A 25,310-nucleotide genomic window follows, 5' to 3' on the forward strand; every position below is an offset into this window, starting at 1 on the left:
TTAAGAATTCAAAAAACACTCCAATTAAGATTTTTTAAATAAATAATAATTTTCTCTTTTCAATTTTGTAGAGTTATTTTCTCGCTCTTCAATTTATATTTTATTACTTTTTTTCGGAGAGAAAGAGAAGTGCTTTAATTACCATTTATTTGATTAAAATAATATAAACTTATTTTTATTGGAAGAATTTTTTGGAGAATAACATATTTTTTCACTCTCCTTTTTACTACATAGATAAATAAATAAATATTTTAAAAAATAAAATTAATAGAGTAGAAAAAAAGAAAAACAAAAAAAATCTTACATGTATTTTCTTCATGGTTCGTTATTTATTCCTCAGTAATCGAATATCCATGCATTACAAAACCAATAGCAAACAGCAATCTTATATCCTCTTATGGAGAGAAATTTTATTTCCACACGTCAATATGTTTCTATGCTACATTCAATGCACAGAAAAGCAAGTCTGTGGTTATAGAAAAACTCACAATAAGAAAGAAGAAAATGATAGAACATTCAAAGGAGAATTAATGCACACGCTGTTGAGATGGCCCATAAAACGGGAAAAATTATTGGTTGCTACTCCAGCAAACCAATTTCTAAATAAAGGAACAAATTTTAATTACTTCTTTTATTTATTCACTTTTAATTCTATTATGTGTTTGTTTTAACTAATAATGATATGCATATACACATAATAAACAATAAATAAAGAAAGAACAATATTCTAAAAAATAAAAGACCTTCTACCATAATAGATAACAAGTATCTAGTGTCTTTGACGGACACTTAATCACAATCACCAGAAATTCTACAGTACACCCGAAATAAATCACGGTTTTTTTTCATCATTCAGGAGCCACAAAGACCCCGCCATTGACTTTATATTAGCAGGGGAACCATGTACAAAAGAGAAAAAGAAAAAAATCTTACATGTATTTTCCTCATGGTTCATTATTTATTTTCAGTCATCGAACCTCCTTGCATTACCAAACCAATCGAAAACAGCAATCTTATATCCTCCTATGGAGATGATTAAAGTGATTACAGTACGGTCAGTAATCCACTGCCTGCTTTGCTTGGTTATTACAGTAGCAGCAAGCAACATTAGCACAGACCAACAAGCTCTTCTTGCGCTAAAAGATCACATAACTTATGATCCAACCAATCTTTTAGGCACAAACTGGACCTCAAATGCCTCTATTTGTAGCTGGATAGGCATCATTTGTGATGTCAATAGCCATAAAGTTACAACCTTGAATCTTTCTAGCTTTAATCTACAAGGCACCATCCCTCCTGAAATTGCAAACCTTTCTTCACTTAAATCACTTGATCTTAGCCATAACAAGCTTTCGAGCAACATTCCCTCCTCCATCTTCACCATGTCAACACTCAAAGTACTTTATTTGATGGATAACCAGCTCTCTGGTTCTTTGTCTTCCTTCACCTTCAACACATCTTCAATATTGGACATTCGTTTGTCTAAGAACAAACTTTCTGGTAAACTTCCAGAAAACATTTGCAATCATCTTCGTTATTTGAAACACCTTTTTTTACGTGAAAATATGTTTTATGGCAAAATTCCATCCTCTTTATCAAAGTGCAAACAACTGCAAGAGTTACATTTGGGGTATAATAATTTATCGGGAGCTATACCAAAAGAAATCGGCAACTTGACAGTACTTCAAAGGATATCACTCATCAATAACAAACTCCACGGTATGTTCATAACGTTAGCTATATAAATGTTCTGATCTCGTTATACCTTTCTTAGATACACTTTTGTTTAAACAAAGATTTTCGTAAGAGAGCTCCTTCGTATCTATGTTAAATTTACAGGTGAGATACCGCAAGAAATCGGCTATCTTCAAAATTTAGACGTTTTGCAGCTTGGATTCAACAACCTAACTGGTGTTGTACCTGCTACAATCTTCAACATGTCTACACTGAAAGAAATTTTCCTGTACAATAACTCTCTCTCGGGAAGTCTTCCATCAAGAATTGACCTAGCCCTTCCAAATCTTGAGTTTCTTAACTTGGGGATCAATAGTTTTTCTGGAACCATTCCTAGTTCCATCACCAATGCTTCTAAACTCATTCTACTGGAGATGGGAAGCAATTCATTTTCAGGTTTTATTCCAAGCGCCATCGGCAATTTAAGAAACCTTAAGCTTTTCGACATTTTTTTTAACAACTTGACATCTTCAACTCCAGAATTGGGATTTCTTTCCTCTTTGGCAAATTGTAAGAAATTAAGATACCTAGGCTTAGGAGGCAATCCACTTGATGGCTTCCTTCCAAGTTCAATAGGTAATCTTTCTCTCTCTTTGGAAAGACTTAACATTGCCTTTTGCAATATTAGCGGCAACATTCCTAAAGCAATCGGCAATTTAAGCAACCTGATAGTTTTAAGTTTAGGAGGCAATAATTTATCAGGATCAATTCCAGTTACATTCGGCGGACTGCAGAAACTCCAAGGTTTAGATCTTGCATTTAATAAGTTGGCAGGATCAATCCCAGATGAGATTTGCCTTCTATCCAGGCTGAATGAATTGGACTTGAATGGTAATAAGATTTCAGGATCTATAAGTTCATGCTTAGGTAATCTCACTTCTCTACAATATCTCAACTTAGGGTCCAATAGATTTACTTTTGTAATTCCCTCAACTTTTTGGAACCTAAAAGACATCTTGTCCTTTGACATTTCATCAAATTTATTGGACGGTCCTATTTCTTTAGCTATAGGAAATTTGAAGGCTGTGGTAGGAATAGATTTGTCAAGAAATAATTTATCAGGTAATATTCCAACCACACTTGAAGGTTTAAAAAGTCTACAAAATATCTCCCTAGCATATAATAGATTAGAAGGCCCAATTCCTGAATCGTTTGGTAACATGACAAGTTTGGAAAGTTTGGATTTGTCGAATAATAAAATCTCTGGTTCTATTCCTGTGTCCTTTGAGAAGCTCTCATATCTCAAAGAGCTAAATCTCTCTTTCAACAAACTAAAAGGAGAGATTCCCAGAGGAGGACCTTTCGCCAACTTCACAGCTGAGTCATTTATGGGAAATGAGTTATTATGTGGTTTGCCAAATCTGCAAGTCCCACCATGCAAACATAGCCAGCCTAGGGCGCAACACAAATCAAAGAAAACAATACTTCTCCTTGTGATTTTTTTGCCATTGAGTACTACTTTGGTAATCGCAGTTGCTCTAGCTCTCAAACGTGGAAAAAGAGGCACAATGTTGTCAAATGATATTATCTTGTCATCACAACCAACAATAAGAAGATTTTCATACTTCGAACTTTTACGAGCAACAGATAATTTTGCTGAAAACAACATAATTGGCATTGGAGGTTTTGGTTCTGTTTATAGAGCAAGACTTGAAGACGGGGTGGAGATTGCAATAAAAGTGTTTCACCCCCAATGTGCAAGCACATTGAAGAGTTTTGAGGCTGAATGTGAAGTGATAAAAAATATTCGCCATCGAAACCTTGTCAAAATTATCAGCAGTTGTTCGAATGATGATTTCAAAGCATTAGTTCTAGAATACATGTCCAACGGGAGCTTGGAAGATTGTCTGCATTCTAGCAACTGTGCTCTGAATATTTTTTGCAGGTTAAACATAATGATTGACATTGCATCAGCTTTAGAATATCTTCACTTCGGTCATTCAACTCCTATTATTCATTGTGACTTAAAGCCTAGTAATGTATTGTTGGATGAAGATATGGTTGCTCATCTGAGTGATTTTGGCATGGCAAAACTCTTAAGTGGAGAAGATGAGTCTACAATGCGAACTCAAACCCTTGCCACTATAGGTTATATGGCACCAGGTTTGCTTCAAATAAATTTTTAGTTCATTTTAAATTTTCCAAATTAACATTTTTTTCAATCCTCATATCAAAATGTTATTGATTACTTATCTAATTATGAAATTAATTTGATTCATAGAGTATGGCATAGAAGGGCAAATATCAACTAGAAGTGATGTTTACAGCTATGGGATTATGTTAATGGAAACTTTTACAAAAAAAAAACCCACAGATGAAATTTTCGTTGGAGAATTAAGCTTAAAGCGTTGGGTTAATGACTTGCTTCCTGTTTCATTGGTGGAAGTTGTGGACAAATCTCTGCTAAGTGGAGAGGAAAAACATTTTGCTGCAAAGGAGCAATGTCTATTGTCTATCTTTAGTTTGGCTCTGGAGTGTACAATGGAATCACCGGAAAAAAGGATCGATGCAAAAGATACTATTACCAGATTACTCAAGATAAGAGACACATTGAGTAAAAGGATAGGAAATTTAAGTTAATTTCGTTTGCTTTCATTGACAGTTAATTTGAATTCATGTAATAAGTGTAAGAATCTTATATCTTTTCCTTTGGTATTTTTTCTTGAGAAAACTGTTGTAGTCATCTTGCTTTCATGGCAGAGTTGATTTAGTTCTTCCAAGAAATGCTACTGATGATCTTTGCTATACTTTTTTTTTTTTGCATGTGTTTAGGTAGAATAGTGGTCTGGCTGTAGGCGAGGAAGTCAAGCTACACTAAAAGCATATGATTTAATTTATTAAACATGACTTCAATTTCAAGAAATGAATCTCATTGCCACCAATGCTTTAGACACCTATTGGTAGATTTGTGTCCTCAACTTTGTTTAGAGCACAGGTTCGAGTCCCATGGACACTCAAACATTCCTCTCCTACATCCACGAGCACGCTAAATTCATCAGCCTCTTGAACCCTCTCCTAAGGGCGCCTTCTGTCCTCCTGTTTTCTGTTTTCATACACAAATAGCAAAAAGAATTCAGACTGACAACTAGGACATATATAAGAGTGAATTGGTTAAAAAATTATGCTTTTTTGTTGGTCGTGTGAAAATCACAAGTACCTAAGTACTGTGAAAGAGATTAATTTACGGAAACTAAAGCCAAGGGTTCAGAAAAAGAAGGCAAAGAGGATAAAGGACAGCAATTATGTAAAGCGACATAATTGTATTGGTAGCACAATGTCATATTCATACAAAGATCAAGTATATTATTTACAGTTGGTAAGGAGTAAGAATTGATGTAGCTAGAATACAAAGATGATAAGGTATGTTGTGCACTATTGTTTTATTCTACCATCAATCTTGACCCTTATGTTTGGCTCTCAATCTTGTCCATCGATCTTTTTTGATCTTGGAAACTTCAAGAGCTTTCAGTCTCATGCCTTATTATTGGTGTCTTTCCCGCCAACTTGCCAATTATTTGTTCATTGATGCATTTTATCAAACAGTTTGGAAACTGTTTAAGCTTGTTTCTCAAGTATATGAATCTGAAAATTAAATTTTAATAATTATATTCGGACTCTACACTTTCAAATGAACATTGGTTTGGCTTGTTATAGGTAGTCTTGGTAGGATTAAAGATGGCCAATGATCCGGGCCGGCAAAACAAGGCACATGCGTGTTCGTGCCCGTGCCGTGTCATGCCCACTATGTGTTTCATGCCGTGCCTAAATTTTTTTGTTTAGACCCAGCCCAGCACACGTGCCGTGCCCATTTGTGCCGTGCCTAAGAAAAAAAGCCCAATAAGCTTTTTTTAAAAAGCTATTTTTGAGCGCATACTAAACTGTTAGCGTATTTTTTTTAAGTTTATTTACTTTTCTTAAGTCTATACCTTTGTTCAAATTTAATAGAATCGAAAATTCAAAACTCAAGTCCATATTTAATAATAATAAACTAATAATAGTAATAAATCGACCTTATAGTATTAGATTTTTTTAATACTTAACAACAATAATAAAAAAAAATTCTTAAGGGTTAACTTAATTATTAACTTGGACTTACATAGAGTCATAAATCATAGTTCACAATAATATTATTCCATATTTATAAAATCATGATATTTATAATTTTATTCATTAAAATCATGATATTTATAATTTTATTCATTAAAATCATGATATCAATTATTTATTTAATAAATTATAAATATAAATAAATTATAGTATTTTTTTTAAACTAAGAATTAAATAAATTTAAAAAATTCAATTTCAAGTTATTTATAAAATCATAAAATTTTAAGTTTACTTTCGTTAAAAAAATAAAACGTGCTTATTGCGTGCTTTTTTACCGTGCCATGCTTAGCCCATCTATAATCGTGCCGTGCTTTGAAGGCTCGCGTGCCTAAAATTCTAAGCCTGGCCCGGCTCACGTGCGTGCCATGCCGTGCTGTGCCGCGTGCCCCACCGAAACGTGCTCGTGTCGTGCTGTACTGTACAGATACGTGCCATGCCACGTGGCGTCTAGCCCATTGGCCATCTCTAGGTAGGATTATCGATCGGTAGATAAATGAGTGTTAGAGCTTTCAAATTTATGCCAATTAAAAAACAATCTACATAAATTTTCAACTAGGCTATTACTACAAGAGACATTTGGATGAACTATTATTGAAACCTTGTTGAGAAGTAGGACGTGTAACATACCAAAGCACTAAGATATCTTCAAATAGTGTTAACTCCACACAGCATGGCACAATAAATAAGAGTTATATAGATAAAATCCTTCACTCTTATTTGGCAAAGGAATTGCAACTGCATTTGGAGCTAGTTTTAATTTTGTCTTTTAATTCTTTTATACTTGTTTTTGTTATTGATGTTTGTATGTGTGTGCGTGTGTGACTGGATACAACTTATATGCCATTGATGTAGCCACCAAAAAGGGTGGTCCATCATTAACCAACAAGGTTTATTATTATTTGTACAGTTTTGATGAAGAAATATATGAGAAAATTGTTAAGAAACACAGTATCTGAACTCTGAAGTAACAATGATCACTTTTGATGAAATCATATTGCTTTTCATGCTAGACTGTTATTGTTTTTCAACAATAGAGTGAATTTAGTAAGAAATCGATTCAGACGTCTACTCATCGAGTTAAATTTATGTTCGAAATTTCAACAGGCATGCACCACCGAACGTGTTTCTCATGGGAAAAGATTGCCAAAACTTAATTGCTGATTGCCAAAACTTGAAAAAGATCCTTGATTGTTACATCTGGACAAATTTTTAATTTTGAGAAATCTTCTTTACTCCTAAGCGGCAACATCCAGAGTGATCGAGCTACTGCAATTGGGAACATCTTTCAGCTCAACATTGTCTCAAGGCACGAGAAGTACCTAGGCCTGCCATCTATGATTGGGAGAAAAAGAAGCAATTTTTTCAATGACATTAAGCTAAGGCTTTACAACAAGATCTCAAGTTGGCAGCATAAGCTCTTTTCAGACGGGGGCAAAGAAATTTTGATCAAAGCTGCAGCGCAAGCCATTCCAGCCTACGCAATGAGTGTCTTCAAGTTTCCTATGGGAGTGTGTAATGATATTCAGCGAGTAGTTGCTAACTTCTGGTGGAGATCAAAGAGTGATAGAAGGAACATTCACTGGTCGAAGTGGGAAAAGCTGAGTCAAGCTAAATGGAAGAGATGAATGGGGTTCCGAGATTTTTCCAGCTTCAACCAGCCGTTAGTAGCAAAACAAGGCTGGTGGATTTTGAAATTTCCAGATTCTTTGGTGGCAAGAGTTCTAAAGGCTAGGTATCTCCAGAATAAACACTTCTTGAATGCAAAGCTTGGCTCCAACCCTTCCTTCATTTGGAGAAGCATTTTTGTGGGGGCAACAAACTATACATGCTGGTTCTAGGTGGAGGATTGGAAATGGATAGCAGATTGAGATTCACAAGGCCAATTGGATCCCCAAGCCACTAGCTTTTAAACCTGTGTTCAAACCAACCATGCCAACTGATGCTTTGGTTTCTGAACTGATAAACGAGGAGAATCAATGGGATGAGAGGCTGATATACAGACATTTGATAGGTTGGATGCTGATAGTATAGTCAAAATTCCTCTACCAAGAAGGCCACAAAAAGATGAAATAATTTGGTACTATGAGAAGAAAGGTTAGTACACTATAAAGAGCGGGTATCAAACAACACTTAGACTGAAGTTTCCAGCCATGCCATCAAGCTTCGAGGCTATGAAAAATCAATGGAACATAATTTGGAACCTAGCCTTGCCGAAGAAGATAAAAAATTTCATATGGAGGGCTGCTAAGAATCTCCTCCCATCAGCTGAGAACTTGTGGAAGAGAAAAATAATTCAGGAGCCCACCTGCCAGGCAAGTAAAATAGGGTTGGAGAATGTTCTTCATGTGTTAGTGGATTGTAAGGCTACCAAGAAAATTTGGAGGCTTACTCACATGGAAGATGATATCAAAGGAAGGTCTGGGCAAGACATTCTGACTATGATGCATGACATGAACAGAAGAAGAGGAAAAACTGACTTAGAAATGATGGTAAGAATTTTTGGGTGACATGGAACACAAGAAACAAGATGCTCTTCCAGGGAAAAAGGCAAAACCCCCAGGTGATTATTGCTAAAGCTGAAGTCGTAATTAAAGCTTATACAAGAGTTAAACATCCGGGTGATGCACGCAAGGAAAATCAGCAGGTGATGCTTAATGAGACTTGGAGTCCCCCCCAAAAAGGATATGGCAAAGTTGATGTGGATGCAACTACCAACTCAGACACAAACCTTGTAGGGCTGGGAGCTATTATTAGAGATGAGCGAGGGAAGGTGATAGCAGCTGTAATTAAGGTTTCAAAATTCTTTGGAGATGTTTTTGTTTCTGAGGCAGAAGCCATGGAATGGGGCATGCAGATTGCTAAAGATGCACATGTACGAGCTTTGATTGTGGAATCAAATGCACAAGGAGTGGTTAACTTAGTAAACAATAACCAGGGCAGCAGAACCGAGATTTTTTGGGTACTTTCAGAAATCCAGAGCTTAATGAAACAATTTGAACAAGTTAGCATCATATATGCTCATAGATCTTGCAATGCCATTGCCCACTATCTAGCTAAACTAACTTTAGAGAAATGTGAAAATATTGTATGGATGGTTCATACCCTTCACATTTGATATACCTAATTTCTTCCTTAGATTAATAGAATCTTCCTTTTCAAAAAAATATAATAACAATTTTACCCCAAAATGAATTAAAAGACTATTTTATTATACAAAATATTGAAAAATATAAAAATTATAATTATAAGAATACCCTAAATTCAATAAAAATAAATAAATACCGAAATCTAAGATGATAATTTTTAAATAAAATTATAATTATAAAGACAACATCTTGTCATTATATTTTTTTGTAATTATAATTTCATTTATTTTCTGTAGTTAAATTAAGTATAGGGAAGCTTACAAAAATTAACATGAAAAGAAAAGCTCCTTATACTTCTTGTATACTTCCCTATACAAGTTAAATGAAATTATGATTACAAAAATTAACATGATAATTTTTAAATGAAATTATATTTATAAAAATTAACATATTGGATTTTAGATTTATTTATTTTATTAAATTCAAGGGTATTCTTATAATATAATTTTTTATTTTTTAAAATTTTGTAGAATAAAATAATCTTTTAATTTATTTAGAGATAAAATAATTATTTTATAAGGTCAAAGTAATTGATTGATACAAACTTTAAAATAAAGGTGGTGCAAAGTACATGTTAAAATTTTGTGGTGATTAGATGTACATATGATCTATCTCTGTGAGTGCAGGATTAGAAAGAAGGAAAAAAGGTGATTCTAACCCCTGGGGCATTCGTAGTTGTTGAAGGAGACAAAGGGCAGTATCCTCTCCATTGAACACACAAGCGTTGGTGGAACAATCTGGTCAGGCAAAGGACAAGCAGATTTCAGCATCAACATTTTGGCGCCGTCTGTGGGGATTTGAATAAAAAGCAACCACCAAGTTAGTAATCATCAGAGAAGCAGCGAACGATTGATTATGGATATGACAAGGAAGGACGCCTTAGGGGGAGATAATGAAACTGGCGAAACAATCACTCTCCGAGAGATCGCAAACGAAGCTAGAGAGAGGATGATGCAAGATCGAATGGAATAGATGGAAAAGCAAATGGAGACGCTCACAGTTATATTACATGAGTTGAGGGATGAGCGGAGAAGGGAATGCGAGACCACTGTGGTAAGAGACGAAACCATGGCGGAACCCATCCTACGGAGGCGTAGAATCAAGGAGATCCCTCTGCTAGTAGACCAACCCTATGGGATACATCCCCATAGAAGCGCTGGTCGGATCCCAGGAGAGCGTGTGGATGAAGGGAGAGACCAGTCTCGCCCTGGGTGAGTTCTAAAAATCAATGACCGATGAGTAAATGTTGACGAAGGTGAGCTCAGATAGCGGCTGCATAATGCCGAGCAGGAGCGAGATCAAATAGCTGCGCGCGACCCTGACCGTGCTTTAGAATTGGAGGGTGAGGTACGCAGGCTGGCGCAGGTGATGGATGAGATCTAGGGCAAGAGAAAGCCTCCGAACTGGAGGATAATGCTGGATGAAGAATCTCCGCTATCAGCTGAGATCATGGGCACTGTTATCCCAAGAGATTTCCGCTTTCCCGACCTTAAGTACTCTGGAGGATCGACCCGCTAGTGCACATTGAGCGCTTCAATGACATGACGGGCGTACAGGGACTAACACCAGCTCAAAGATGCAGGGCATTCCCCTTGACACTAGAGGGACAAGCCCGAGAATGGTACCGTAAGCTGCCACGAGGAAGTATAAGGGGATACGAGCAGATATACCAAGAGTTGGCCGAGCAGTTCCGAGGAGCGGTAGCCCCAGAGGACGATATGATGGAATTAATTGGGATGAAATAGGAGGAACACGAATCCCTTTGGGATTTTGTGAAAAGATACCATCGGGCCATCCTTGATCTGGGAGTTTTCAATCACCAGCAGGCGTTGAGGGGATTAAAGGAGGGTGTAAGGATAGGCCGATTATGGTACAACTTGAGAAGTCCCATCGTTCAGAATTATTTGACGGGGTATGAGCAGGCAAAGAGAGACATAGAAATTGAAGAAGAAAAAAAAGCAAGGATAAAGAGTGAACAGCTAGAGGAGCTGAGGCGAAAGAAAAAGAGAACCCTGAGTGGGAGCGGGTCAGGAAGACGAGCTAGAGAATCACTAGTGATGTGTGGAATATCAGCTCGGTCTCGCCATTATCCCATGGCTCAGAGACCACAACAGCTCTAATACAACCGAGCTCAGCCTCCGCGCCCCCCATTCCCGGAGCGACAGTGAGAATTCAGGCAGTTGGCTGCCCACCCTTATCACAACGCTCCCAGGGCACTGCATGCAGTTAACTCTAGGGCTGGTCGACCAAACCAGCTACCTACAATACCAGCCCGGGACGATACCCACGATAGCCGAGCGGTCTAACTGATTGATCAGAGCTTGGCGTACAAACAGTACACCCCATTGAAAGTCTCTATGAAGGAGTTGTATGAAAGAATCGAGGGACGAGGCATGCTGTACCCTCCTGCCCCTATAACAAAACCCGCTCACAGACGTGATAAGAGCAGATTATGCAAATTCCACGACACTCGTGGTCACACTATCAGCCAATGTCGTGACCTGGAGACTCATGTGGAAGATTTGGTGAGGAACCGATATTTGGATGAATATGTAGATGGAGTGTCCCCCGTCATTGAATCACAATATACACTGGGTGATGGAGTTAAAATGAGCCTAGAGCGGGAACAGACAACTATTCAGGTGATAGCAGGAGGGCCAACATTGGCTGGAGATTCAAACAGAGCACGGAAGAATTATAGGAGATATGCTTTGACCAGTAAAGAGGTACTTTTCAACCTGCCAAAGGCGAAAGTAAGACAAGTTCCCATTATGTGGACAGATTATGATGAAGAGGGCATTTTATACCCTCATGATGATGCACTGGTGATTAAAGCGATTGTGGCAGGTAAGGAATTCCGGCGAATATTGGTGGATACAGGCAGCTCGGTCGACATACTATTTAAGTCGGTCCTAGACGATATGGGGATTGCGGATTTGAAATTAGAGCGGACGAACACATCCTTGAAGGGATTTGGAGGAGGACGGTTGACCCTCATGGGAATCGTCGAGCTGCCGATTACCGTAGGAGCGAAGCCATCTGAAAAAACAGTGATGCTGGACTTTGTAGTAGTGGAAGAGAAACGCCCCTACTAGATGATACTGGGGCGACCTTTTATGAGAGCAAGCTAATGCGTTGTATTCACGCATTATCTGGCATTGAAATACAGAGTAAACGGAGTCGTGGGCGTAGTAAAAGGTGACCAGAGAATAGCGAGGAGCTGTTACGCTACAGTGGCCAAGGAGACACTACAGGTTACCACTCTGGATAACCGAGGAGATTCTAAAAAGGGTCACCAGGAGCCAGTTGAGAAACTGGAAGAGATTTTGGTGAGCAAGAATAATCCGAGCAGAGTGGTAAAGATCGGGTCAGGATTGGGTGAGGCAATAAAAGGCGAGCTGGTAAAATGCCTACAGTCCGATGCAGATATACTTGCCTGGTCGCATGAAGACATGCTAGGAATTGATCGTGGGGTAGCTTGCCACAAATTGGCAATCAAGAAAGGGGTCAGGCTGGTGAGGCAAAAAAGGAGGTGCTTTAACCAGGAAAGGTACGAAGTCATAAATGCCGAGGTGGAGAAACTATTGAAAGCAGGACTCATAAGGGAGGCTAAATATCCGTAGTGGATTTCCAATGTAGTGCTAGTAAAGAAGGCTAATGGGAAATGGAGAATGTGTGTGGATTTCACAGACCTTAACAAGACATGCTCAAATGATAGCTTTCCCCTACCTAAAATAGATCAATTGGTAAACTCAACGGCGGGTCACAGTTTGCTCAGCTTCATGGATGCCCTTTTTGGATACAACCAGATACCCATGGATGAGCAGGATGAGGAGAGTACCACATTTATAACTAACATGGGTTTGTTTTACTATAGGGTGATGCCTTTTGGCCTGAAAAATGCAAGGGCTACCTATCAAAGGTTGGGGAATAAGATTTTCAAGTTGTTGATCGGTCACACTATGGAGGTATATGTGGACGATATGATCACGAAGTCTAAAGAACCGAGAGATCATGTGAAGCACTTGGAAGAGACTTTTGAACTGTTAAGGAAGTACCAGATGAAGTTGAATATAGAGAAATGTGCATTTGGGGTTAGCTCGGGTAAATTTTTGGGGTTCCTGGTGAGCCACCGAAGGATCAAGACCAATCCTGAAAAAATACGGACAGTAACAGAAATGAAGTCCCCCCAGACAGTTAAGGAGGTGTAGAGCCTTACAGGGAAGTTGGCAGCATTGAACCGTTTCATCTTGCGGGCCACAGATAAATGTCACCCTTTCTTCCAAACCATAAAGAAATGGAGGAAAATAGAGTGGACATCAAAATGTGAGAAAGCACCCAGGCAGCTGAAGGAATATCTTGTCCGTGCCCCGTTACTATCAACTCCGAGGGAAGGTGATCAGCTGTATTTGTATTTGGCTATCTCCAAATGGGCTACCAGCTCGGTACTGGTCAAAGAGGAGGAAGGAAAGCAACATCCTGTGTATTACACTAGCAAGGCCCTGGTGGACGCAGAAACTAAATACCCACTGATGGAGAAATGGGCGCTAACTTTAATAACGGCAGCACGTAAGCTCAGACTGTATTTTCAGCCCCACCCAATAGTAGTAATGACTGACCAACCTCTTCGGCAAATGTTCCAAAAACCAGATGCATTTGGTCGGCTAGTAAAATAGTCTGTAGAGCTAAGCGAGTTCGACTTATCTTACAGACCACAAGGAGCAATCAAAGCCCAAGCCTTGACCGATTTTATGGTTGATCATATTGAATCAGGGGAAGAAGTTCAGGAGGAGCAAATAGGTGAACATGAGAAACCAAAGGGGGTATGGCTGATAATGGTTGATGGGTCACGTAGCGAACAGGGGTCCGGAGTAGGAGTTGTAATAGGAAGCCCAGAAGAGATAGAAGTATCCTATGCAGTGAAATTCGAATTTCAGCTCACGAATAACCAAGTAGAATATAAAGCCTTCATCACTAGGCTCGGGCTTGCACACGCACTATGAGCAGAAATGGTAGAAATTCGAGCAGATTCCCAGTTAGTCTGTAATCAGCTCAGTGATCAATTCCAAGCAAGGGAAGAGAAGATGAGGCGTTATTTGAAGAAGGCAAAGCAGATGGTTGGGCTTTTCCAAAAAGTAGAAATAAAGAAAATATCCCAGAGTGAGAACTACCGAGCAGATATGTTGGCCAGAATGGCTGCAATTGCGGATCCAAAGTTACCCAAGTCGGTTTCATTAGAAGTGAGGACCTCTCCAAGCATAGTAGAGGATATAGAAGTAATGTGGGTGAGCATCGAAAAATCCTAGATGGACCCGATTCTCTCATATATCCGCGATGGCATCTTACCAGAGGACAGGAAGCAAGCAAGGAAGTTGAAATGTCGGGCAGCAAGGTATACGCTACTCGATGGGATACTCTACCGCCGAGGATTCACCTTGCCCCTTTTGAGATGTTTGGATGACGAGGAAGTAAATTATGTGTTGAGAGAGATTCATGAAGGAATATGCGGCAACCACTCGGGGGCAAGGACTTTAGCCTTCAAGGCACTTCGGCAAGGATACTTTTGGCCGACCATGCACCAGAATGCTAAGGGGATGGCAAAAAATTGTAAAGTCTGCCAAAACTTCACAGAGGTTCCTCCTCAGCCCCCAGGAAAGTTGACCATAATGTCATCCCCATGGCCTTTTGCCCAGTGGGGAATTGACCTAATCGGTCCATTACCCAAAGGTCGAGGAGCCGCAACACATGTGATTGTAGCTATAGATTACTTTACTAAATGGGTAGAAGTGAGAGTCCTCAATCAAATCACAGAAAGAAAGACAACGGATTTCATCTGGAAGAATATCATTTGCAGATACGGGATCCCCTATGCTGTCATAACAGACAATGAGAGGTAGTTTGACAACCACAACTTTAGAGAATTTTGCCAAAACTTGGGTGTGGATATGAAGTTTTGTACCCCCGCACACCCCCAGACAAACGGGCAAGTGGAAGCAGCCAACAAGGTAATAAAGAAACTCTTAAAAACTAGGCTAGGAGAGAAGAATAGAGCTTGGGTCGATGAGCTACTAGGAGTGTTATGGGCCTACCTGACAACCCACAAAACCGCCACAGGAGAAACCCCATTTGCCATAGCTTTCGGTCATGAGGCAGTAATCCCTGCAGAAATCGGGGTGGGAACACATCGGATAGAGTATTTCAACAGGGAACAAAATGACGAGCAAATCTGCATGAGCTTAGACCTGCTGGAGGAAAAAAGAGAAGGGGCCTCGCAAAGAGTGGCCAAATGCCAGAAAAAGATCATGCGTTACTACAACAAAATGTACGTATGAGACAGTTCCGAGCAGGAGATTAAGTACTTAAAAAAGTGAACCAAAACACAAGAGATCCTAATCATGGAGTTCTTGGCCCGAAATAGGAGGGCCCGTACAGAGTTGTACGAACAACTGGCCCAGGAGCTTATAAGCTGACTTACCTAGATGGACGAGACGTGAAGAGATCGTGGAACGCTGAGCACTTGAAGAAATACTTCCAGTAAGCAAAGTGCTTTACCAACTTTTTATTTCGATAAGTTATTTCTGTTAAATGCATGATGAATTGTGGCATATGCACATATTTCGCCTTTTTGTAATCCATGCAAAGTTCAATAAAGATGAATTCAACATAAATTCCCTCGCTAGGCAAATTTTACTAAGGCAAGCAAGTGTCTATTCCTGCTCGGTTGCCTAAAGGACCAGCAGGCTATTTCACAAAATTCGTTAAGGCAAGCAAGTGCCTAATCCTACTCGGTCGCCTAAAAGACCAGCAGGCAAATCTACAAATTTTACTAAGGCAAGCAAGTGCCTATTCCTGCTCGGTCGCCTAAAGGACCAGAAGGCTATTTCACAAAATTCGTTAAGGCAAGCAAGTGCCTAATCCTGCTCGGTCGCCTAAAGGACCAGAAGGCTATTTCACAAAATTCGTTAAGGCAAGCAAGTGTCTATTCCTGCTCGGTCGCCTAAAGGACCAGCAGGCAAATCTATAAATTTGGTTAAAGCAAGCAAGTGCCTAATCCTGCTCGGTCGCCTAAAGGACCAGCAGGCAAATCTACAAATTTGGTCAAGGCAAGCAAGTGTTTATTCCTATTCAGTCACTTAAAGGACCAGCAGGCAAGTTCTATAAATTTCACTAAGGAAAACAAGTGCCCGTTCCTGCTTGGTTGATTAAAGGACCAGCAGGCAAAGTCAATTAAATATGTTAAGGCAATTTGTAGAAACGATCCATAAGCAAAACCATGGCAAGAAAGCAAACAGAAAGCATCATAAGTTTATAGACATCCAAGCGTTTGTAAATAAATGAAAATCTAAAATTTACATAAAAAAATAAGCCTAAGGATCATGAAGTTTGGCAGCCTCGGTAGGAGAAGGATCAATAATCTCAGAAAGAGGAGGACCAGCAACTTCTGAGAGAATAGGCGTTGACCCCTGGCCTGCTTCAAGAGCATGATCCCCTGTTCCCTCCTCCTGCACCCCACCTGAAGGAGCCTCCACCTGATCTTGGTTCCCCGGCTCTTTATCCCCCTGGTCGGACTCGGCCATATATTTCTGCACTCCCGCCTCCAGCTTGCTCATGTTAAACTCGAGATATTCCTCCTTAAGCACAAACATGATGCACTTGTTCCAGCCGATCGTCCACCTCAGCAGATTTACCTTTTAGCTCGGCTACCTGCTCATTCAAGGACTTGATTTACTCCTTGACGGTCGTCCTCAAAGTATCCCGCTCACTTTGAGTGGCTTGGAGATCAGACTTCAGGTCACCCAACTCATTCTCAAGCTTGGAGGAGTTGGACTCAACAATGGCCACTTTCTCCTCCAGGTCCATGATCTGCTTGTGCAGCTCAAGAAAATTCTCCTTCGAGCGATCAGTAGAATCAGCCTTTTTCTTCAGGTCTTGGTTGTCAGCTTGAAGCCTCCTCTCATGGTGCATGTACCTGTTCTTGTAGCAAGAAACCAAAGTAGCCAACTTAAAGGAGACCCTCTGAACGGACCCAACTAACTCGCTAAGGTTCATGTTCTTAATATCTTTAACCATTTTAGGTCCCACTGACTTGCCATAATCCCTCTGGTACGGGGTCAGGTAGTCACCCTGGTCCCGAGGCGGAAGAGGAGAGGATCGGTCTCCAGACTGAACACTGACCTCAGGACTCTTGTCACTAACCTTCTCCCCACCATTCTTCCGAGATGGAGAAAGGGGCAGAGCAGGAGCAGAAGCCTTGAAGAGACTAACATTGGTTTTCTTCAAAGAAGGGGGGGTTGTTGGAGCTGCCTGAAGCCCGACCACGTTTTCTTGTCATAGCACTGAGGATCTTGTTGTCCATCCTGACAGTTACGTCCACTAAGCATGACCCGACAAGATTTGTTGTTAACAGGAGATCTTGACAGGTAGACGCGTTCACCAGAGCAGTTTCCACTTAGAGCAACGGTCTGTCGTTAAGATTCTCGATCAGGCCCCACGACTCTGAAAGAACAAAAAAGGTTAAAGAATCGAATAAGTAACAAACAGAGAAGAAAAGTATGCAAAAACTAAACGACCTGGGGTGACAAAACGCGTTGAAAGGTGAATATCACAACCAAGCGAATGGATTGATGGACACCAATTTCCTCCAGCAAAGAAGAATTTGTTCTTCCAGTTTTTACATGAGGAAGGAAAGCTGGTGATAGGCTTCCTCTTTGCAAAGCTTGACATGAAGTAGTACCAGCTTGCTTCCTTTGGGTTACTCCTCAGCTGGTACAAATGCTTTACTTCAGCAAGGGAATGTTCCACGAGTCCACACCTCTCCTATAGCACATACAAGGCTGAGAGAACCCTCCACCCGTTTGGGTGAAGCTGACCTGGAGCTTGATGCATGCCACCCAATATCCTGGCAAAATAAGGCTGAAGGGGCAACCGAGCCCCTAACTTGAAACTCTCCAGGTGCATCGTCACATACCCCCTCGGAGGCCGACTGGGGACGTCATCTTTCCCGGGGATTACAAGGAGAACCTCCTCAGGAATATTGTAAAGATTTCTAAGCTTAAGTAGGTCAGTTGGGGTGGTGGTACAAGCTATATAATCGATGGGGTAAGTATCTGTTTCAATCTTATGGTTAATGTTTCTCTTTTTAAGGGGTCTGCTCGGCTCGGAACTGCTTTCCTCACTGTCACCCACTTCCTCAGGGACCCCAGCCCCACCAGAATTATGATTCTCACCAGAGCCCGACGCTGGTCCACCACGGTTTTCCACAGGTTCTAATTTACGGGAAGACAAAGTGGTCATAGGACGAGGGTATTCAAGGGTATCCCTATAGTAGGAGGGACCTACACTACGAGAAGAGCATAGGGGATCATTGGGTCCAAACAGGTTAGGGTATGAATCCTCTATCTCTTCATCACTCTCATCGATAATTATTTTTCCCTTTCGGTGTGACATATTGAAGTCTTAAAAGGGAAAGCACAGTAAATCCAAGTATATGGGTGCAAAAAAAGGACAAATACAGAACCCACAATACAGAACCCAATCAACAACAACCAGAGAAGAGGTTAAAGGCGATACCTGGAATAGAATGGCACTGGTAGCACTGTCGTGACAGAGAAATGACCCAACAAACGAAGGTGTACGACGCGGAAAGTGTGATTAAAGTTTAAAGAAGGAGTTGGCTTACGGCAGAATGGCAGATAGCGAAACGATGATAGTTTTAATTTAGGGATTTGAAACGAAAAGGGAGAAATGGAAGCGTTTAAGTGATACGGATGTCAGCTCACTCGCCGTATATCAAGGATAGATAGGCCGTCGTTTCAAATTTCAAATATAAAAGGACAATAAACGACACATTACTAACCGTTAAAAAAGGCCTGACGAGATGTTAGCCCAGCTAAATATTGGACGTGCTCACAAAGGCCCATACTGAGACCGAAATCTCCTTAAACAAAATACGGAACCTCAGATCCGTCATAATAACACGAAGACCAGATAGGTATTTCTCGGGGTCGGTAGGATCCGATTCTTAGTTTCTAATCTCAACTCGTTTCACTCACAAAACCAGAAACTGGGGGACTGGTGTTAAGCAATAAAAAGTACTGGCTCGGCCATGTCCTCATTCCCACCCCGAGGTGAATCTCCTTAGCTGAATGGCACGAGAAGAGTCCTGGTAAAACGTCTTATATAAACATATGCCAACTAGAGACAAGTACCAACCAGAGACGTATACCGACCAGATATCCATCACCCGAAGAAAGGGCACACGATCTCATAAAATCGCGACAGTTTTATTATGCCCCGAACCATCGAAAGAGACATGGCATCCCACGTTTACCCACAATCTAGTGGTTGGAGACCCACGAGGGTCTGCCATCACCCGATAAAGGGGGGAAGAAGAGTAGGCAAAAACGTGGGTCAGCGGCTATAAGAAGTCTGGAAACCGATGAAAAAAAGGGACAAACAAATTGAGAGTAAAGGGAAAACTCTGCCAAATTGAAACCAAATTATATTCCTTACAAGTTTTAGAAAGCATTACATGAAATTAAACAATCCAAATTATATAGTTTTCTCGTAAACACCTTGTGTTAACTTAGGCATCGGAGGGTTTACGCCGGTAAAACCACCAGCGTCTCTAATCTATCTCTATGAGTGCATGATTAGAAAGAAGGAAAAAAGGTGATTCCAACCCCTAGGGCGTTCGCAGTTCTTGAAGGAGGCAAAGGGCAGTATCCTTTCCATTGAGCACACAAGCGTTGGTGGAACGATCTGGTTGGGCAAAGGGCGAGCAGATTTCAGCATCAGCATATATTACCACAGATCAACAAGCTAGCTCTTCTTGCCCTGAAAGATCATATAACTTATGCCCCAACCAATCTTTTGGCCTAAAATTGGACATCAAATACATTTGTTTGCACCTGGATTGACATCACGAGTGATGTTAATAGTCGCAGAGTCATAGCTCTGAATCTTTATAGCTTCAATCTACGAGGCACCATGCCTCCTTATCTTGGAAACCTTTCCTCGCTGTCAACACTTAATCTTAGTCATAACAAGCTTTCAGGTGAAATTTCCTCCTCCATCTTCACCATCCATACATAGAAATTACTTGATTTCAGTGATAATCAGTTCTCTATCTCCTTTTCATCTTTCATCTTCAACACGACTTCAATATCAGACATTCATTTGTCTAATAACAGACTTTCTGGTGAACCTCGAACAAATATTTGCAACTATCTTTTATATGAAAGTACTTCATTTGGCCAAAAACATGCTTCACGGAAAAATTCCTTCTGATTTATCAAAGTACAAACAACTGCAACTACTAAATTTGCAGTTCAATAATTTATCCGGTGCAATATCAAAAGAAATCGGAAGCTTGACTGTGCTCAAATGAATATATCTCACTACAACAAACTTCATGGTATGTTCATAATACTATATAAATATTTTAATTTATCACTTGTCATCTTTCTTGAATACTTTAGATAATATATTGCAAGTGAGATTTTTAGCATCTATGTTAATTTACCAGGTGAGATACTCCATGAAATCGCAAATCTTCCAAATCTAAAGGTTTTCGTGCTCACAGTGAACAACTTAGTTGGTGTGGTACCAGCTCTAACCCTCAACATGTCAACACTGAAGCTAATTGTCCTTATAAATAATAATCTCTAGAGAAGTTATTTATGACAGAATGTATAATGGCTATTCATAAAGTTTTGATTTTTTTAAAAAAAATTATATTATAATTATAATTTGTTGATGAATTCTTGTTTATAGATTTAATTGATTAATAACATGAATATCATTAAAAAACCAAAAACAATTAATAATAATTAACATCCATTCAATCAACTAAATTAATTTCAAAAGATATACAACTAGTATCCACTGTGATCACTACCAACACATGATGAAACATACTAAATTCAAAAAACCATCTCAAAGTATAAAATAACAATTAAAATCTAATCAAACTCCAAAAAAAAAAAAATTAAATCAGCTAAGTTACCCAACAAAACTTCCAAAGATTAATGAAAGTATTCCAACAACAAGACTTCTGGCAAAACTTCCAGCAGAAATACCATCTTCCAACAATACTCTAATTCCACCCATACACCCAACAACATTCCAACTCAACCCTAGCAAATCAGTCTATGCATAATTAATCAAACCTAATGTTATCAAATGCATAAAATCTACACTATAATCCTTAATAGCAACCATCAGAGTTTAACACTATAACTTTTATTTCAACAAATTGTAACAACTAATATCCATAGTTTCATACTTTACAATTTTGCTAATGCAACAAGGATGTTAGAAAAATGGTTAGCCCACTCCAGACAAGCCTCATCTAGCTCATCCTAAGTATATGTTTTCTTTCCATTAAACTGTTAATTACAAGATTAATATTGTCAAACTTAAAAAATGATGTCACATATATCGTTTTGGATTCAATCAAAAACTTTGGCTCACCCATCATTAGACATATAAAGATTAAATTTAAAAAAAATAATTTCACAAACTCATAGAGCAAATATTTCATTCTTTCACACCTTAACTGGCTAAAGATTGCATCATTTAACAAACTCCAATTCTTTTATAAAGTTCTAGGTGGAAGAATGCAACAGACCAGATCCTTGTACTACAAGTTTATTTATTAACCAATAAACCAGACTAGTGACTAGTGCTCAACATCATGTCGCAAGTATAAAGAAATAGACCCAAATGTGGCATGCACATAAAGTATTTCAACAGACCACTATTACTTAGAGGAATGGCAAACAAATGAAAAACAAACTACCACGAAATATAGTGGCTCTTTGCTAATGTATATTGATGAAGATAACAAGCAAATTTACCTATGAAGGAGAAAAACATAAGGTGAGGTTGCAATGGGGCCCTTACAGACTTTGGAGACAGACAAAGTTCTTTGTCTCTCCCTCATTTGACTCACAAATACAGGATCCAAGAGTACAAGATATATCCACATAACCACGATACTTTAACCAAAAAAAAAAAAAAAAGTTTCAGATCAAACAAAATAAACTTAGGTTGGGCTCCTTTCACGGTGAAGGGGGAAGTTCATTGGCTAGTGATGTACTGAAACGAAAGGTTAGAATTTAAGATGACACTATATATAATAAATCACTGATAGAGGGCCATGCCAGATAAACATCATTATCATATAGATATTACTTATCAGCATAGGTTAGGAGAGTTCTAAATGTTCAACCCCAATTTTCTTGAGACGATTGGCAAGCATACATATAAGTAATTATTTAAATGAACTTGAAGATACATAAGCTTATATGCACATGCAGAAAACATTATTTATATGCGTCAATAGCTTCATGAATGCATATTCACTTTATTTTAAGCATCTACTTATTGTGCTTGCACTAAATTCAGTAGTAAATTTGAACCGTAAAGGTATTAATTCAATCAACATGGACAAGAACATAGTTGAATGCTAGCTTGCAGATTAACAACATGATCCAAAACAATGTATACCTGGGCACACACAATTTACTCTGTTAATGGAGAAGAGGCACATCCAAATCGTGGCATTAGACTTTAAATCCCCCAAAGTTCCAAACCCCGATAAAGATAAAGAAAAAAGGAAATGAAACCAAAAGCATCCTCTTATCTTACTTTAGAAGTTGGAACGTGCCTCCTACAAGCCTTTTCTTACAATTTCGGCTGCAAGATAATAAAAAGGACAAAAGAACACTTATTCAATTTACAAAAGAAATTCAAAAGGTAAGAAAGAGAAATAAGAACAAGAACATCGGTGAAAGGTAATTGTTCTAGATATTCCTACCTAAGCCCACCACATAAAAAGTGTGACAATATGTAAGTCTAACTGCTCCATAATTCTCTAAAGTTGCGGAAGAAAAAATAGAAGAGCAGCCAATATAGTGGGTATGAAATATAAATTGCAACGACATAATGATATAAAGATCCCTAGTTCTACAATTCATATAGGGACTTCAGTGCAAATTGATTAAACTGCTCGGCCTAAATATAAAGTTTACGAAACTTAAAGGATCTCGATGATATAAACCATGAAAACCTAATTTCATCTTTCCTCTGCTAATTACTTCCTATCCGCTTTAGCCGATTTAAAAAGCAACCCACACCGATGCTTTTCCGTGCCGCTGCTGGCAAAAGGAGAGAACGTCTATTGCGCTACATGAATATCGCCACTGCCAGTGGCTAATCCGCCTCGGAAATGGCCACCGAAGTCTCCCACCTCTAGCCAGCGACAACTGCACGACTAGTGCGTGAAGCGCGCTTTACTGCCACTGTTCTGCTTCATCTTTTGGCCACCACATGTGCCAGCCCATGCCGGAGCCTCGTCGTGCGACCAACAGCGTGAGTACCGACACGTTTCAACTACATCAGGAAGCATAGGTCGATTGGAACACTGCCGTCATGGTGGCTGTGGATGTGAACATTTACTTAGGTCGATTAGGAGTGGCTATGAGGGCTTGTGTGGGTTCAATTAATGATGGCTATGAGGACGCTAAGGTTTCAGGTGGTTTTGTGCGAATTTGGTGAAAGAATGGATAGGAGCCTCAACACCAAGGGAAAAAAAAGTTTGAGGTTTTTTTTTTTAATTTAAACTTTTATTTTTATTTTAATGGGTTTTTTATTCTATAATAGAAAATTTTAAATATTTAATATTTTAAATTTATGACAGAAACACCGTCTCTCCAACTTACATGAAACGACAACATTTTTTGGTTCATATAACATTTTATTTCAAATAATACTCAAAATTTTAGTCAAAAAATAAAAGTGCTAAAATCAAGTCAATATTTAAATTTTATCATCAATTTTTGATGTAATATATTTTATCACAAAGCCGTCCTATATTCTTGACATAATTTACTTCTATCACGAGTTCATCATGAATACTTGATAGACACAAAATCTATCATGCTTTTATGACTTATGTCATTTTCCTCAGAATTTGCATAGTTTGTTATCTATTGTCAATTTTTTTGTATGGTTAACCATGCAAACTTTGCAAGCCTATGACAACATAAATCAAGGAAAAAGATACAGCTCTTTATGATTGTCTTGCTATTGAGTACTACTCTAATAATTGTAGTTGCTCTGTCTCTCAAATATAAGATGAGCAAATGTGGAGAAAGATGCAGACGGTTGTCAAATGATGGTATTTTGTCATCGCCAGCAACATTAAGAAGGTTTTCAAACTTGGAGCTTTTGCGAGCAACCGATCAATTTGGTGAAAACAACCTAATTGGCATAGGAAGTTTTGGTTTCTTTCATAGAGCGTGACTTCATCAAGATGGAATAGAGGTTGTAATTAAAGGATTTCACTCCCAATATGCAACGGCATTGAAGAGTTTTGAGGGTAAATATGAAGTGATGAAGAATAATCGCCATCAAAACCTTGCCAATATCATCAACATTTGCTCAAACAATAATTTCAAAGCATAATTTTGGAATAAATGCCCAATGGGTGCTTGGAGAACTGTTTGTATTCTCACAATTGCATGTTGAATATTTTTCAGAGATTAAAGATAATGATAGATATTGCATCAGCTTTAGAATATCACTATTTTAATCACTCAACTCCTATTATTCATTGTGACTTGAAGCCCAGTAACGTATTGTTAGATGAAAATATGGTTTCTTATTTGAGTGATTTTGGCATTTTAAATCTCTTAAGTTGAGAAGATCAATCTGTGATGTGAAAACAAACCCTTGCTACGATAGGTTATATGGCACCAGGTTTACTGTGAAACAACTTTTTTCCTTTACTATTAAACTTTCCAAATTAATACTAATTTGTAAAATTCTCATACAAAATATTATGGATTATTTATCTAATTATGAAATTACTTTGATTTTTAGAGTACGACATAGAAGGACGAGCATCTACAAGAAGTGATGTTTAAAGCTATAGGATTGTGTTAATTAACAGAAACATTTACCAGGGTGAAACCTACTGATGTAATTTTTGCAACAGAATTGAGCTTATGACATTGGATTAATGCTTGCTACATTTTTCACTGATGGAACTTGTGGAGAAAAATATGCTGAGTGGAGAGGAAAAACAATTTTGCGCAAATGTATGTTAACTATTTTGAGTTTGGGTATGGAATATGCAATTGAATGACTGGAAAACAGGATCAATGCAAAAGATACTGTAATGAGACTATTGAAGATAAGATGGACATTGAGTAAAAGAATAGCAAATTTAAGTTAATTTCATATGTTATCAGAGTAAGAATATTATACATTATCCTTTGATAGTTTTCTTGAGAAAATTATTAATTGTTCGTAGCC

At 38.8% G+C, this 25,310-nt stretch overlaps 1 protein-coding gene and 1 long non-coding RNA gene across 2 annotated transcripts; one reads left to right on the plus strand and one right to left on the minus strand.

The window, feature by feature from the left end:
* The first annotated feature begins 798 nt into the window (after positions 1 to 798).
* On the plus strand, positions 799 to 4,481 carry LOC112495625 (probable LRR receptor-like serine/threonine-protein kinase At3g47570). Its single transcript, XM_052434525.1, has 3 exons — positions 799 to 1,719; positions 1,840 to 3,837; positions 3,956 to 4,481. The coding sequence occupies exons 1-3, from the start codon at positions 1,026 to 1,028 to the stop codon at positions 4,312 to 4,314; spliced, it is 3,051 nt and encodes a 1,016-aa protein (XP_052290485.1). The 5' UTR covers positions 799 to 1,025; the 3' UTR covers positions 4,315 to 4,481.
* LOC127900075 (uncharacterized) lies at positions 4,441 to 23,695 on the minus strand. Its single transcript, XR_008052103.1, has 3 exons — positions 22,810 to 23,695; positions 22,500 to 22,688; positions 4,441 to 4,777 (listed from the first exon to the last, which is right to left on the minus strand). It is a non-coding gene; the product is annotated as an uncharacterized LOC127900075 (long non-coding RNA).
* Positions 23,696 to 25,310: the final 1,615 nt, after the last annotated feature.

The sequence above is a fragment of the Citrus sinensis genome, chromosome 9, assembly GCF_022201045.2.
Source record: "Citrus sinensis cultivar Valencia sweet orange chromosome 9, DVS_A1.0, whole genome shotgun sequence".
Lineage (NCBI taxonomy): Eukaryota > Viridiplantae > Streptophyta > Magnoliopsida > Sapindales > Rutaceae > Citrus > Citrus sinensis.